This window comes from Ornithorhynchus anatinus, chromosome X5 (assembly GCF_004115215.2).
Source record: "Ornithorhynchus anatinus isolate Pmale09 chromosome X5, mOrnAna1.pri.v4, whole genome shotgun sequence".
NCBI classification, from domain to species: Eukaryota; Metazoa; Chordata; class Mammalia; order Monotremata; family Ornithorhynchidae; genus Ornithorhynchus; species Ornithorhynchus anatinus.
This window is the reverse complement of record NC_041753.1, coordinates 69,827,203-69,841,792: the sequence shown is the minus strand read 5'-3', so window position 1 is coordinate 69,841,792 and position 14,590 is coordinate 69,827,203. Positions and strand designations below refer to the sequence as shown.

Below are 14,590 nucleotides of genomic sequence, written 5' to 3'. Positions count from 1 at the left end.
GGGATAGACGAGCTCGAGGGACAAGTGAGTGGTTTGACACTGTTCTTGACTGTCAGCTCGTTGTGGGCAGGAAATGGGTCTCTTTATCATTCTGTTCGTCCTCTCCCCAGCGCTTAGTACAGTGTTCGGGCACCCGGAAAGCGTCAATAATATCACTGAATGAATGAATGAATGTCCCACTCTGTACTGAATTTCTTCCTATTCCTGTCTCTCCCTCTAGACTATCAGCTCGTTTAGGGCAGAAATGGGGCTGTTTACTGTGATATCGCCCTCTCCCCAGCGCTTAGTACAGTGTTCGGCACCCGGAAGCGCTCAATAAATACCACGAATGAAAATGAATGAATGAATGAATGAATGAGTGTCCAACTTTGTAATGAATTTACATTACTTTGTAACGATTAGAACCCAGTCCTCTGACTCCCAGCCCCGGCCTCTTTCCGCTGGCCGCCCTGCTTGCGCTAAGACAAGGGAAGGGACGGAGTCCAAGGTCACCCAGCAGACGAAGGGGCAGAGCGGGATTAGAACCCAAGGTCCGCGGGCTGTCACCCACCGATTTGGGCCGGGAGGTGGCTGATCAGGTTTTGGGACAGCGTCAGCACCGTGACGTCCAGGAAGTTCTCGATGTAGGGAGGGATGGTGGTTATCGAGGTGCTCCTCACGTTCCACTCCCGCAGGTGAACCTGCTTCCTCAGAGCCTCCGGAAACTCCTGGAAGGCAAAGGGAGCCAAAGGGTTACTAATAATAGTAATGATAATATTAATAACGGTGCCGGGCACTGTACTAAGCGCCGGGATGGGCCCAGCACGGCTTAAGCGGAAAGTCAGAAGGCCCCGGGTTCGAAACCCAGCTCCGCCACATGCGTGACCTCGGCCGAGTCATTGCACTTCCCCCTGCCTCGGTTTCCTCATCTGTGAAATGGAGCTTAAAGGGGGGAGCCCCCCCCGGGGCAGGGACTGGGTCCAATTTGATAGGCTTGGAGCTCTCCCAGCGCTTAGTACAGTGCCTAGTAATAATAATATTCGTTAAGCGCTTACTAAGTGCCGAGCACCGTTCTTAAGTAGGTGAGCGCTTAACAGATACTAAAGAAAGGAGACTGCATTTCCCTGTGCCTCAGTCCCCTCCTCTGGTAAATGGGTGAGCCCCGTGGGGGACAGGGATTAGGTCCAGCCAAACTCCCCCAGCGCTTAGTACAGTGCCTGGCACGTAGTAAGCGCTTAACCAATGCCATGAAAAAGCAGAAAGTCACTTCCCTTCTCTGGGCCTCAGTTCCTTCCTCTGTAAAATGGGGATGGAGACGGTGAGCCCCGTGGGGGACAGGGACTGGGTCCAGCCTGACTATCTAGTATCTCCCCCAGCGCTTAGTACAGTGTCTGGCACCGAGTAAGCGCCTAAGGACGGCCGTAAAAGAAAACCACCTACCGTCCACTGCTCGCCGGTTAGTTCGAAGACGAATTTGCTCCGGTCTCTGTCCCGAGCGGGCCCAAGGCCGGGGCCGGGGAGGCTGTACTGATCATCCCCGGATGACAACTTGTCTCCGCCGCCGGCTATGAACAGGACGTTCTGGGCACCGGCAGCCCCGTGGGGGCCCCGATTCCTCAGTTCTCGTGCCACGTCCCATTCCTCCTTGATCCTGGGCCCGGCAGGGAGACAGAGACAGAGAGATGCAGGCAGAGAGACAGGGAGAGAGACAGAGAGGGGGGAAGGGAGAAAGAGAGGGAGACAGAGACAGGGAGAGAAAGAGAGGGAGACGGAGACAGAGAGACAGGGAGAGAAGAGAGAGACAGAGAGTGAAAGGGAGAAAGACAGCGAGAGAGAGAGACAGGGAGAGACAGAGAGACAGGGAGAGAAAGAGACAGAGAGAGACAGAAAGAGGGAGAGGGAGACAGAGACAGGGAGAGAAAGACAGAGACAGAGAGAGAAAGAGAGGGAGACAGAGACAGAGTGAAAGGGAGAAAGAGAGCGAGAGAAAGACAGGGAGAGACAGAGACAGAGAGAGACACAGAGACAGGGAGAGAGACAGAGAGAGAAAGAGTGAAAGAGAGGGAGACAGAGACAGGGAGAGTGAGAGAGACAGAGGGAGAGACAGAGAGAAAGAGAGAGAGACAGGGAGAGAAGAGAGAGACAGAAAGTGAAAGGGAGAAAGAGAGCGAGAGACAGGGAGAGCGAGACAGAGAGAGAGATAGAGAGACAGGGAGAGAGACAGAGTGAGACAGGGAGAGTGAAAGAGAGATAGAGAGGGAGACAAGAGACAGGGAGAGAAAGACAGAGACAGAGACAGAGAGGGAGACAGAGAGAGAAAGAGAGTGAAAGAGAGAAAGAGGGGGAGACAGGAGACAGAGAGAGAAAGAAAGGGAGACAGAGACAGGGAGAGTGAAAGAGACAGAGAGAGAAGAGAGAGACAAATAGAGAGTGAAAGGGAGAGAGACAGGGAGAGAGACAGAGAGTGAGACAGAGAGTGAGACAGAGAGACAGGGAGAGAAAGAGACAGAGAGAGACAGAGATGGGAGAGTGAAAGAAACAAAGAAAGAGAGACAGAGGGAGAGGGAAACAGAGACAGACAGAGAAGAGACAGAGAGTGAAAGGAAGAAAGAGAGCGAGAGAGACAGGGAGAGAGAGACAGAGTGAGACAGAGAGACAGGGAAAGAGACAGAGAGGGAGACAGAGAGACAGGGAGAGAGAGAAAGAGAGAGAGAGAAAGAGAGGGACACAGAGACAGAGAGAGTGAAAGAGACAGGGAGAGAAGAGAGAGACAAATAAAGAGGGAAGGGAGAAAGAGAGTGAGAGAGACAGGGAGAGACGGGAGAGTGAGACAGAGAGACAGGGAGAGAAAGAGACAGAGAGAGACAGTGATGGGAGAGTGAAAGAAACGAAGAAATGGAGACAGAGACAGACAGGGAGAGAAGAGACAGAGAGTGAAGGGAAGAAAGAGAGACAGAGAAGAGAGACATAGAGAGAAAGAGAGGGAGACAGAGACAGGGAGACAGGGAGAGAAAGAGAATCCGAGAGAAAGAAAGAGAGGAAGAGAGAGAGAGAGAGAGGAAGAGAGAGAAAGAGAGGGAGACAGAGACAGGAAGAGGGAGAGAGACAGAGGGAGAGGGAGAGAGAAAGAGAGGGAGACAGAGAGACAGAGAGACAGGGAGAGTAGAGAGAGAGAGTGAAAGGGAGAAAGAGAGCAAGAGAGAGACAGGAAGACAAAGAGACAGAAAGAGATAGAGAGTGAAAGGGAGAAAGAGACAGACAGAGACAGAGAGAAGAGAGAGTCAGATAGAGAGTGAAAGGGAGAAAGAGACAGAGACAGGGAGAGACAGAGAGGGAGACAAAGAGACAGAGAGAGCGAAAGAGAGGGAGACAGAGACAGGGAGAGTGAAAGAGAGACAGAGGGAGAGAGAGAGATGGGGGAGAGAGAAAGACAGAGAGACAGGGAGAGAAACAGAGAGAGAGAAAGAGAGGAGAGAGAGAGAGACAGGAAGAAAGAGACAGAGAGGGAGACAGAGAGAGTGAAAGAGACAAAGAGAGGGAGACAGAGACGGGGAGAGAAACAGAGAGAGAGAAAGAGAGGAGAGAGAGAGAGAGACAGAAAGAAAGAGACAGAGAGGGAGACAGAGAGAGAGGGAGAGAAAGAGGGAGGGAAAGAGAGACAGAGAATGAAAGAGACCGAGGAAGAGGGAGAAAAAGGGAGAGAGAGAGACAGGGAGAGAAAGAGAGAAAGTGACCGACAGGGAGAGTGAAAGAGGGGGAGACAGAGACAGAGAGACAGAGAGGCAGAGAGAGACAGAGACAGAGAGAGATAGAGGGCAGAGAGAAAAAGAGAGGGAGAGAGACAGAGAGAGAGAAACACACAGAGACACAGGGAGAGACAAAGAGAGGGAGACAGAGACAGAGAGACAGGGAGAGAGACAGAGAGGAGGGAAAGAGAGACGGAGAGGGAAAGAGATAAAGAGACAGAGAAAAAGGGGGCAGAGAGACAGAGAGAGAGGGGCAGAGACAGAGAGAGACAGAAAGAAAGAGACAGAGAGACAGAGACAGCGAGAGAAATTGAGAGAGAAAGAGAGACACGGAGAAAGAGAAAACAGTAAATTGGGAAATTGAGGGAATGAGAGGAGGGAGGATGGAGGAAGCTTATGCCTCAGTTTCCCTCCTCTGTAAAATGGGGATGGAGACCGGGAGCTCCACGTGGGACAGGGCTTGGATCCAACCCGATTGGTTTGTCTCCACCCCAGCGCTTAGTACAGGGCCCGGTACAGAGTAGGCGCTTAACACACACCGTAAAGGAAAAATATTTATTTATCTATTTATTTATCCATCTGGATTCCTGTCAGTCTCCCCCTCTAGACCGACAGCTCGTTGTGGGCAGGGAGGTGGCTGTTTCTTGTCGTAGTGGACTCTCCCCAGCGCTTAGGACAGTGCTCTGCCCAGAGGAAGCGCTCAATAAATACCCTTGAATGACTGTTTTGGGTGCCTGTGCCCCAACACACACACTCACTCCGGTCGGTGAGGCCAGTGTGGGCAGGGATTATCTCTGTTGCTGAATTGCATTCTCCCAGGTGCTTAGTACAGTGCCCTGTACCCAGGAAGCGCTCAATAAGTACGAATGGATGGATGAAAAGAGGGATGGAGGGATGGATGGAGGAGACTGTGAGCCCGTCCTTGGGCAGGGCTGGTCTCTATCTGTTGCCGAATCGTCCGTTCCAAGCGCTCAGTACAGTGCTCTGCACATAGTAAGCGCTCAATAAATACGATTGAATGAATGGAAGGATGGAGGGATGGATGGAGGGATGTAACTTCTCTGTGCCTCAGTCGCCTCCTCTGTCAAATGGGGATGAAGCCCGTGAGCCCCACGGGGGACCACCCGATGACCCTGTCTCTCCCCCAGCGCTTAGAACAGTGCTCGGCACCTAGGAAGCGCTTAACAAACACCCACATTATTATTATGAGTGAATGAATCGATGAATGAATTGATGAATGAATGAATTGATGAATTGATCGTTGCTGAATGGGATCCTCCCAAGTGCTTAGTACGGTGCTCTGTGCCCAGGAAGCGCTCCATAAATAATAATGTATTTGTTAAGCGCTTACTATGTGCAGAGCACTGTTCTAAGCGCTGGGGTAAACACAGGGGAATCAGGTTGTCCCACGTGGGGCTATACGAATGGAGGGAGGGAGGGAGGGAGGGAGGGATTAATTAATTGATGGACTGATTAATTAATTGATTAATTAATTAACGAAAGAAAGAAAAGGGGCTTCTGTGTAGGGACCCGCCGTTCCTCGCTCCCGCCACAAGGTGGCGCTGAGACAGCACGGCAGTGTTTGCTAGAAGGCGCCTGGGCCGCGTATTCATTCATTCATACCATTCATTCATTCATTCAATAGTATTTATGAGCGGCCTACTATGTGCAGAGCACTGGACTAAGCGCTTGGAAAATACAAATCGGCAACAATAGTTCCCGAAGCGTCGCATTATGTGGAAAAGGCGTTATTATAAGAATAGTGATGTGTTTGTTCATTCAGTAGCATTTATTGAGGGCCTACTATGTGCACATGTACTAGCGCTTGGGAAAATGCAAATCGGCAACAAATAGTTCCCAAAGCGTGCATTTTGTGGAATCGCGTTATCATAATCGTAATAACGACGTGTTTGTTCATTCAATAGTATTTATTGAGCACCTACTATGTGCCGAGCACTGTACTAAGCGCTTGGAAAATACAAATCGGCAACAAATAGTTCCCAAAGAGTCGCATTATGTGGAAATGGCGTTATAATAATAATGATGATGGTGTTTGTTCATTCAATAGTATTTATTGAGCGCTTACTGTGTGCCGAGCACTGTACTAAGCGCTTGGAAAGTGCAAATCGGCAACAAATAGTTGCCAAAGAGTCGCATTATGTGGAAATGGCGTTATAATAATAATGATGATGGTGTTTGTTCATTCTATAGTATTTATTGAGCGCTTACTGGTGTGCAGAGGCACTGGACTAAGCGCTTGGAATGGACAATTGGGCAACAGAGACATTCCCTGCCCATCGACGGGCTTACAGTCTGCTGATTGTCGTAGTGGCCTCTCCCCAGCGCTCAGTACAGTCCAGCGCTCCGCCCCCAGTAAGCGCTCAATAAATCCAACCGATGGAAGGAATGGAGGAAAAGAAGCGCCCAATAAGTACCATGAAAGGACTGAACGAATGAATAACCCCGTTGTGGGCAGGGGATGTGTCTGTTGATCGCCGTAGTGGCCTCTCCCCGGCGCTCAGTACAGTCCAGCGCTCCGCCCCCAGTAAGCGCTCAATAAATACCATTAAAGGATTGAATGGACGAAAGGGAGCGCTCAGTAAGTACCATTAAACCGAACCGGTGACTACTGGGAGGCGGGAAACCTTGAAAAATCTGTTGGGGGCGGGGGGGAAATGAAAATCTTCTCCCCAACTTCTAGGCCTCGATTTTGCATATGCTAATGAGGGGAGGCTCGTTTGCATATCATCTGCATGTTCTCCTTCGCGGGGGGGGCTTCTGCGCTCATTTGCATATTCTAATCACCCAGGGGGCTTCGAGCATGATGGGAAAAGGCTTCGGAGGGAAAATCCGGCCTTGGTCACCGTTCAGTCCTATTTATTGAGCGCCTCCTGTGCGCAGAGCGCTGTGCCGAGCGCTCCGGGTTGGCATCCGTGCAGCGCTGTACTGAGCGCTCCCTGGAGGGCGTCCGTGCAGCGCTGTACTGAGCGCTACCTGGAGGGCATCCGTGCAGCGCTGTCCCGAGCGCTCCGTGATGGCATCCGTGCAGCGCTGTACTGAGCGCTCCGGGAGGGCATCCGTGCAGCGCCGACTTGGTGCCTAAGCCCTGTTCTAAGCGCTGGGGGTCAGCAGGGCGGCCCCGGCTGAGGGAACTGAGGCCCAGAGAATAATCAGTAAATAATGTTGGTGCTTGTTGATAATGATGGTATTTGGTAAGCGCTTACTATGTGCAAAGCACTGTTCTGAGCGCTAGGAGGTAGAGGGTCATCAGGTTGTCCCCCGAGGGGCTCCCTGTCTCCATCCCCATTTTCCAGATGAGGTCACTGAGGTCCAGAGAAGCGAAGTGACTCGCCCACGGTCACACAGCCAACAAGTTGCAGAGCTGGGATTCGAACCCACGCCCTCCGACCCCCCAGGCCCCGGGCTCACTCATTCGACCGTACTGATCGAGCGCGCAACTCTGTGCGGAGCGCCGGGGAGAGGACGCTAGAGAAGCGGCGCAGCATACAGAGCCCGGGCTTGGGCGTCCGAGGTCGTGGGTTCGAATCCCGGCTCCGCCGCTTGCCAGCTGGGCGACCGTGGGCGAGTCACTTCCCTCCTCTGGGCCTCGGCGACCTCGTCTGGAAGATGGGGATGAAGACCGGGAGCCCCCCGGGGGGACGACCCGATGACCTTGTCTCTCCCCCAGCGCTTAGAACGGTGCTCGGCACCTAGTAGGCGCCTATTACCAGGAGAAGAAGCAGCGTGGCTCAGGGGAAAGAGCCCGGGCTTGGGAGTCAGAGGTCGCGGGTTCGAATCCCGGCTCTGCCACGCGGCAGCTGGGCGACCGTGGGCGAGTCACTTCCCTTCTCTGGGCCTCGGTGACCTCATCTGGAAAATGGGGATGAACTGCGAGCCTCACGCGGGACCACCCGATGACCCCGTCTCTCCCCCGGCGCTTAGAGCAGTGCTCTGCACGTAGTAAGCGCTTAACCAACATTATTACTATTATTATTATCTCCCTGCCCACAGTGAGCTCACGGCCTGGGGAGGGCGGCCAGTCGGTGAGCGTATTTACTGAGCGCTCACCGGGCGTAGAGTAAAATGGGGACTAACGGCGCGCTTCAAGTGGGACGAACTGATGACCCCGTATCTCCCCCGGCGCTTAGAACAGTGCTTTGCACATGGTAAGCGCTTAACAAATACCGACATTATTATTAGGAGTTAGCGCTTGGAGGAGTCCAGTACAGCATTAAGCAGGCCCATTCCCTGCCCACGGGGAGCTGCTCGGGTAGGGGGGGGAGAGAGGGGACCCCCCCCCGTCCCCCGTCCCCCGGCCCGTCCCCTCATTTCGGCTCCTGACCTGTGCAGAGCGCTCCGCTCCAGCCGCTCGGCCTCCTTCTTCTGCCGCTCCGTCTGCCTCCTGACGCGCGTCTCCCACAGTCCTCTGAGGACGGAGACGTCCAGTACGACCACCTCGTGCCCCATCGCCGCGCCGGCGGGGGTCGGCCGGAGGCGGGGGGAGGCTGCCGACGACGGGGGCGGGACGGGTTAGGCGCTTACTACGTGCCGAGCGCCGTTCCGAGCATCCGGGGTCGCGGGGCCGTCCCCCCGGGGGGGCTCCCGGCCTCCATCCCCGTGGGACGGAGGGGGAGACTGAGGCCCGGAGAAGGGAAGGGACTAGGCCAAGGTCACACAGGGGGCGGAGGCGGGATTAGAACCCAGGACGGCCGCCTCCCCGGCCCGGGTTCGACCCGCTAGGCCGTGAAGCGGAGGTGTGGGGGGGACGGGAAGTGGGGACGTGGAGTCTTCTAGACCGTAAATCCGTTGTCGGGCAGGGACGGTCTCTCTCTGCTGCCCAGTTGGACTTCCCAAGCGCTCAGTACAGTGCTCAGCACCCAGGAAGCGCTCGATAAAGCCCAGCGAACCAATGAACGGAGGGGCCGGAAAGCGGGGGCGCGGGAGGGATGGGGACCCGGCTCACTTGGGCGACGGACCTGCCTCCCGACCCCGTCCTGGGGCCCTCTCCCCAGCGCTCAGCCCCGCGTTCGGCCCCCTCCCTCCCCGGAAGCGCTCAGTAAATGGCCTCGGTTGACAGGGCCCGAATTCGAAGGACTCAAGGGAACCTGGCCCGTGTCCCCAAGGGGAGAGGGTCGGTATCTTTAGAAATAAACACATCATCCCAACGCTGAGCTCACCCTCGATTTATAGTCCGGCCCCGGGATTGCGGCCCCGGGATTCCGGCCCCGGGATGGCGGCCCTCAAGGGCGAAGGTTCCAGAAGGTGTCCGTGCCGGAGACGCCAAGGGAGACACGTTCTTTTAAATCCTTCGATTGAAATCATCAGATGGTTCCGATGGTTAAATCGTCCCCATGACCGGTCTAATACGAAATCGTTAAATGCCATCGATCGTTAAATGCTTTCCATCATTCGGCGCTTTCGATCGTCCCGTTATTAAATGCTTTCACTCCTTAAATCATCAAATGACTGCAATCTTTCAATCATTCAACGCTTCGATCATTTAGTGCTTTCAATCGTTCAAAGCGTTGAATCGTTTCAGTGCTTTCAATCATTAAATCATTCGATGCTTTCAATCGGTCAGTGCTTTCAATCATTCAGTGCTTTCAATCGTTCAATAATTAATGTTTTCAATCATTCAGTGCTTTCAGTCATTCGATCATTCAATGCTTTCAATCATTCAAAGCTTTCCACCATTCAATGCTTTCAATCCGTAAATCGTTAAACGACTTCAATCGTTAAATCATTAAATGCTTTCAGTCATTCAGCCATTCAGGGCTTTCGATCATTCGGTGCTTTCGATCATTCAGTCATTCGGTGCTTTCGATCATTCGGTGCTTTCGATCATTCAGTCATTCGGTGCTTTCGATCATTCGGTGCTTTCGATCATTCAACGCTTTCAATCATTCAATGCTCTCAATCAGTCGGTGCTTTCAATCATTCAGTCATTCAATGCTTTCAATCATTCGGTGCTTTCAATCATTCACTGCTTTCAATCATTCAATGCTTTCAATCATTCGATCATTCAATGCTTTCAATCATTCAATCATTCAATGCTTTCAATCATTCAATGCTTTCAATCATTCAATGCTCTCAATCAGTCGGTGCTTTCAATCATTCAGTCATTCACTGCTTTCAATCATTCAATGCTTTCAATCATTCGATCATTCAATGCTTTCAATCATTCAATGCTTTCAATCATTCAATGCTCTCAATCAGTCGGTGCTTTCAATCATTCAGTCATTCACTGCTTTCAATCATTCGGTGCTTTCAATCATTCGATCATTCACTGCTTTCAATCATTCAATGCTTTCAATCATTCGATCATTCAACGCTTTCAATCATTCAATCATTCAATGCTTTCAATCATTCAATGCTCTCAATCAGTCGGTGCTTTCAATCATTCAATCATTCACTGCTTTCAATCATTCAATGCTTTCAATCATTCGATCATTCAATGCTTTCAATCATTCGATCATTCAATGCTTTCAATCATTCAACGCTTTCAATCATTCGATCGTTCAATGCTTTGAATCATTCAATGCTTTGAATCATTCAATGCTTTCATTCAATCATTCAGTGCTCTGAATCATGCAATGCTTTCATTCAATCATTCAATGCTTTCAGTCATTCAATCGTTCAATGCTTTCAATCATTCAATCATCCAGTGCTTTGAGTCATTCAATCATTCAGTGCTCTCAATCATTCAGTGCTCTCAATCATTCAATCATTCAAGGTTTTAAATCATTCAATCATTCGATTTTTTTTTTAAATCATTAAATGCTTTAAATCATTAAATTATTAAATGCCTTAAATCATTAAATTTAATGAAGCAGCAAGGCAGAGTGGATAGAGCACAGGCCCGGGAGTCGGAAGGTCGTGGGTTCTAATCCCGGCTCCTCCGCTCGACTGCTGCGTGACCTCGGGCGAGTCGCTTCCCTTCTCCGGGCCTCGGCGACCTCATCTGGAAAATGGGGACGAAGACTGGGAGCCCCACGGGGGAACGACCTAATTCCCCTTGTATTCCCCCCCCCCCGGCGCTTAGAACAGTGCCTGGCACATAGTAAGCGCTTCGCAAACCCCCTCATAACTACGATTATCATTACTGAATCATTAAATGCTTTAAATCATTAATTCAATTCATTCAGTAGTATTCATTGAGCGCTCGGTTTCTCTTTTAATTGTTTTATTTTATTTTTGAAGGTATCTGTTAGGCGCTTACTACGTGCTGGGCTCTGTGCTAAGCACTGGGGGAGATCCAAGCTCACCCGACCCAACCAATTTCTGTCCGTCTCCTCCTTTACTGATAATCAGAATTACGGTGTTTAGTTAAGCGCTCACTACGTGCAAAGCACTGTTCTAAGCACTTCAGACCGTCAGGTCACTGTGGGCAGGGAACGGGTCTGTTTGTTCTTCCGTCGTCTTCTCCCCAGCGCTCAGTACAGTGCTCGGGCGCACAGGGAGCGCTCAATAAATGTCACCGGCCGATTGGATGATCTCCCTGGTGCCTAGTACAGTGCTCGGCACACAGTGAGGGTTCAGTGAAGACGATCGAGTGGTTACGTCTGTTTGTCGTTCTTTGGTCCCCTCCCAAGCGCTCAGTACGGTGCTCTGCACACAGTAAGCGCTCAATACATACTACTGAATGAATGAATGAAAGGTTGGACCCAATCCCCGTCCCCCTTGGGGCTCCCGGTCTCCATCCGCATTTTCCAGAGGAGGAAACTGAGGCCCGGAGAGGTGAAGGGACTCGCCCAAGGTCACCCAGCAGACAAGGGACAGAGGCCGGGATTCGAACCCAGGTCCTCCTGACTCCCAGGCCTGGGCTTTAGCGACTAGGCCGCGCTGCTTGTCGAGCCCTTACCATTCGACAAGCGCTGTGCTGAGCGTTGGGATCGATACAAGTCAATCAGGTGAGAAGCGGGGCGGCCTGGCGGAAAGAGGCTGGGGGCCGGAGGACCGGGGTTCGAATCCCGGCTCCGCCACGTGTCTGCTGGGTGACCTTGGGCGAGTCCCTTCCCTTCTCCGGGCCTCAGTTTCCTCCTCTGGAAAATGGGGATGGGGACCGGGAGCCCCACGGGGGACGGGGACCGGGTCCAACTTTTCTGTCATTCATTCATTCAGTAGTATTTATTGAGCGCTTAATGTGTGCAGAGCACTGTACTAAGCGCTTGGTAGAGGACGACGGAAGAACAGAGAGACCGCTTAAACGCTCTGAGTTCCAGGTCTCCTCATCTACTGATAATAATAATATTGTCAATGATTAATTAATATCAATAATATTAATGTCAATCATAGTGATATTTGTTAAGCGCTTACTACGTGCCAGAGACTGTACTAAGCGCTGGAAAAGACCTGCCTGTGTCTTGGTAAAATCCCGGTTCTCTCTCTTATTTAGACCGGGATCCCCACAGGGGGCGGAGACTGAGTGATAATAATAATAATAATGATGATGATGATGATGGTATTTGTTAAGCGCTTACTAGGTGCCGAGCACTGTTCTAAGCGCTGGGGGAGAGACAAGGTCATCAGGCGGTCCCCCGAGGAGCTCCCGGACTCCATCCCCATTGGACAGAGGAGGAAACTGAGGCCCGGAGAAGGGAAGGGACTCGATCAAGGTCACCCAGCTGGCAAGGGGCGGGATTCGAACCCAGGACTTCTGACTCCCAGCCCTGGGGTCTCTAGTATATCCACATTCCCGCATTTCTTTTCCTGTCTGTTTCTCCCTCTGGACTCTCAGGTCCTCGCGGGCAGGGAATGTTTCTCCCTCTCGTCCTCTCCGCAGCGCTCAGCGCAGCGCCCCGCCCTCGGCCAGCGCTCCCTGCATTCGGTCGCCCGTCTTCCCGGGCGCGGGGCACTGTACTAAGCGCTCGGCCAAGTCCAAACCCAGCAAGAAAGAGAGACGGCCCCCGCTCGCCACCGGCCGTCGACCCCAACGCTCAGCATGTAGCCCGGCCTTGACAGACGCCTCGATTTATCATTAGGATTTTCATCTCCCCCCACCCCAGGCTCCTCTGTGATGGACGACCTTCCCCCCACCCAAAATCCTGCCCTCGTCCCCGACGGTTTCTAGTGTCCCCGGCCTACGTCAAGTGACCCCCCCCAGAGACCACTCACCAAGGAGGGCGTCCAGAAAGTAGCCGCTCCGCCGCAGAGAGGGGTCTAAAGGGGGTGTCGGAGGCCGGGGGTGTTTACAGGCCCAGCTACGTCTGACACGGTGTTCCCGGAGACATTACGCTCACGGACTATTTTGGGAATTGGATAAACAAGACTCCCCCCTCTCTCCCTGTCTCCGGGCCGGGATCCAGGGGTCAAGTTTCTCCGGGCCTAGAGGCGTCCAAGACCCGCCAGACCCGCTAGACTCCCCCGGGGCCCCGGCGGCAGCGCTCGGGACACCGCCGGGCACCTGGGAGGCGTCCAGAAAAGTCCCACTGATAATAATTGAGGATTTCTGATGGGGGGGGCGAACTCTCTCTTAGTTCACTCATTCAATAGTGTTTATTGAGCGCTTACTATGTGCGGAGAACTGTAGTAAGCGCTTGGAATGGACGGTTCGGCAACAGACTGGACCGGGACCTGGAGCGTGTCCAAGCTGGGGGCCTGGGGCCTCCCCCGGCGCTCAGTACAGTCCGTCCGTTCATCCGACGGGGTTTATCGAGGGCTTCCTGGGCGCAGAGCGCTGTGCTGAGCGCTTGGAGAGGACAGCTGGGCAGCAGAGAGAGACCGGCCCTGCCCGACGACGGGCTCACGGTCTAAAAAAGGGCGGGGGGAGATAGTAATAATGATAATAATGATGTTGGTATTTGTTAAGCGCTTCCTATGTGCCGAGCACCGTTCTAAGCGCCGGGGGAGAGACGGGGTCATCGGGTCGTCCCACGGGAGGCTCCCGGTCTTCATCCCCATTTGGCAGATGAGGTCACTGAGGCCCAGAGGAAGGGAAGCGACTGGCCCACGGTCACCCAGCTGACAAGTGGCAGAGCCGGGATTCGAACCCACGACCTCTGACTCCCCAGCCCAGGCTCTTGCCATTGAGCCTACGATAGTGCCGGGCCCATAGCGAGCGCCTCGCAAATGCCACAATTATTGAGGATTGTGCGGAGGGGAGAGTAGGGTGGTGATCTGTTCGGCGCTTACTAGGTGCCGGGCCTCGTACTAAGCGCTGGGGTGACTTTGGGCAAGTCACTTCCCTTCTCTGGGCCTCAGTTTCCTCCTCTGTCAAATGGGGGCGAAGACGGTGAGGCCTACGAGGGACCACCTGCTGAGCCCGTCTCTCCCCCAGCGCTTAGAACAGTGCTCGGCACATAGTCAGCGCTTAACGAATACCAACATTATTATTATTATTCTCTGGGCCTCAGTTTCCTCCTCTGTCAAATGGGGGCGAAGACGGTCAGGCCTACGAGGGACCACCTGCTGAGCCCGTCTCTCCCCCAGCGCTTAGAACAGTGCTCGGCACATAGTCAGGCTTAACAAATACCCACATGATTAGTGAATACCGTCATCATTATTATTATTAATAAATATAATAATTATTAATCATGATGCAAGGCCCCAGAGCGTCCACTTCCAGGCTCCGGCTCTTTCCGCTAGGTGGCGCTACTGCCCCATCAATGCCTCCCCTCCAAGCATCTTTCTATTAATTATTAATAATGATAATAATGTTGGTATCTGTTAAGCGCTGACTATGTGCCGAGCACTGTTCTAAGCGCTGGGGGAGAGACGGGGTCATCGGGTCGTCCCACGGGAGGCTCCCGGTCTTCATCCCCATTTGACAGATGAGGGAACTGAGGCCCAGAGAATAATAATAATAATAACAATAATGATGTTGGTATCTGTTAAGCGCTTACTAGGTGCCGAGCACCGTTCTAAGC

At 52.7% G+C, this 14,590-nt stretch overlaps 1 protein-coding gene across 2 annotated transcripts; it reads right to left on the bottom strand.

Moving 5' to 3' along the window:
- Positions 1–495: 495 nt before the first annotated feature.
- On the bottom strand, positions 496–12,976 carry LRRC2 (leucine rich repeat containing 2). Of its 2 annotated transcripts, none has more exons than XM_029055923.2 (5): positions 12,840–12,976; positions 8,903–9,085; positions 8,068–8,230; positions 1,420–1,630; positions 496–707 (listed from the first exon to the last, which is right to left on the bottom strand). In XM_029055923.2, exons 3-5 carry the CDS (start codon positions 8,190–8,192, stop codon positions 543–545), a joined length of 501 nt encoding a protein of 166 aa, XP_028911756.1. In that variant the 5' UTR covers positions 8,193–8,230; positions 8,903–9,085; positions 12,840–12,976; the 3' UTR covers positions 496–542. The 2 variants fall into 2 exon arrangements, with proteins under 2 accessions (XP_028911756.1, XP_028911757.1); XM_029055924.2 differs by having other exon boundaries at positions 8,903–9,031.
- Positions 12,977–14,590: the final 1,614 nt, after the last annotated feature.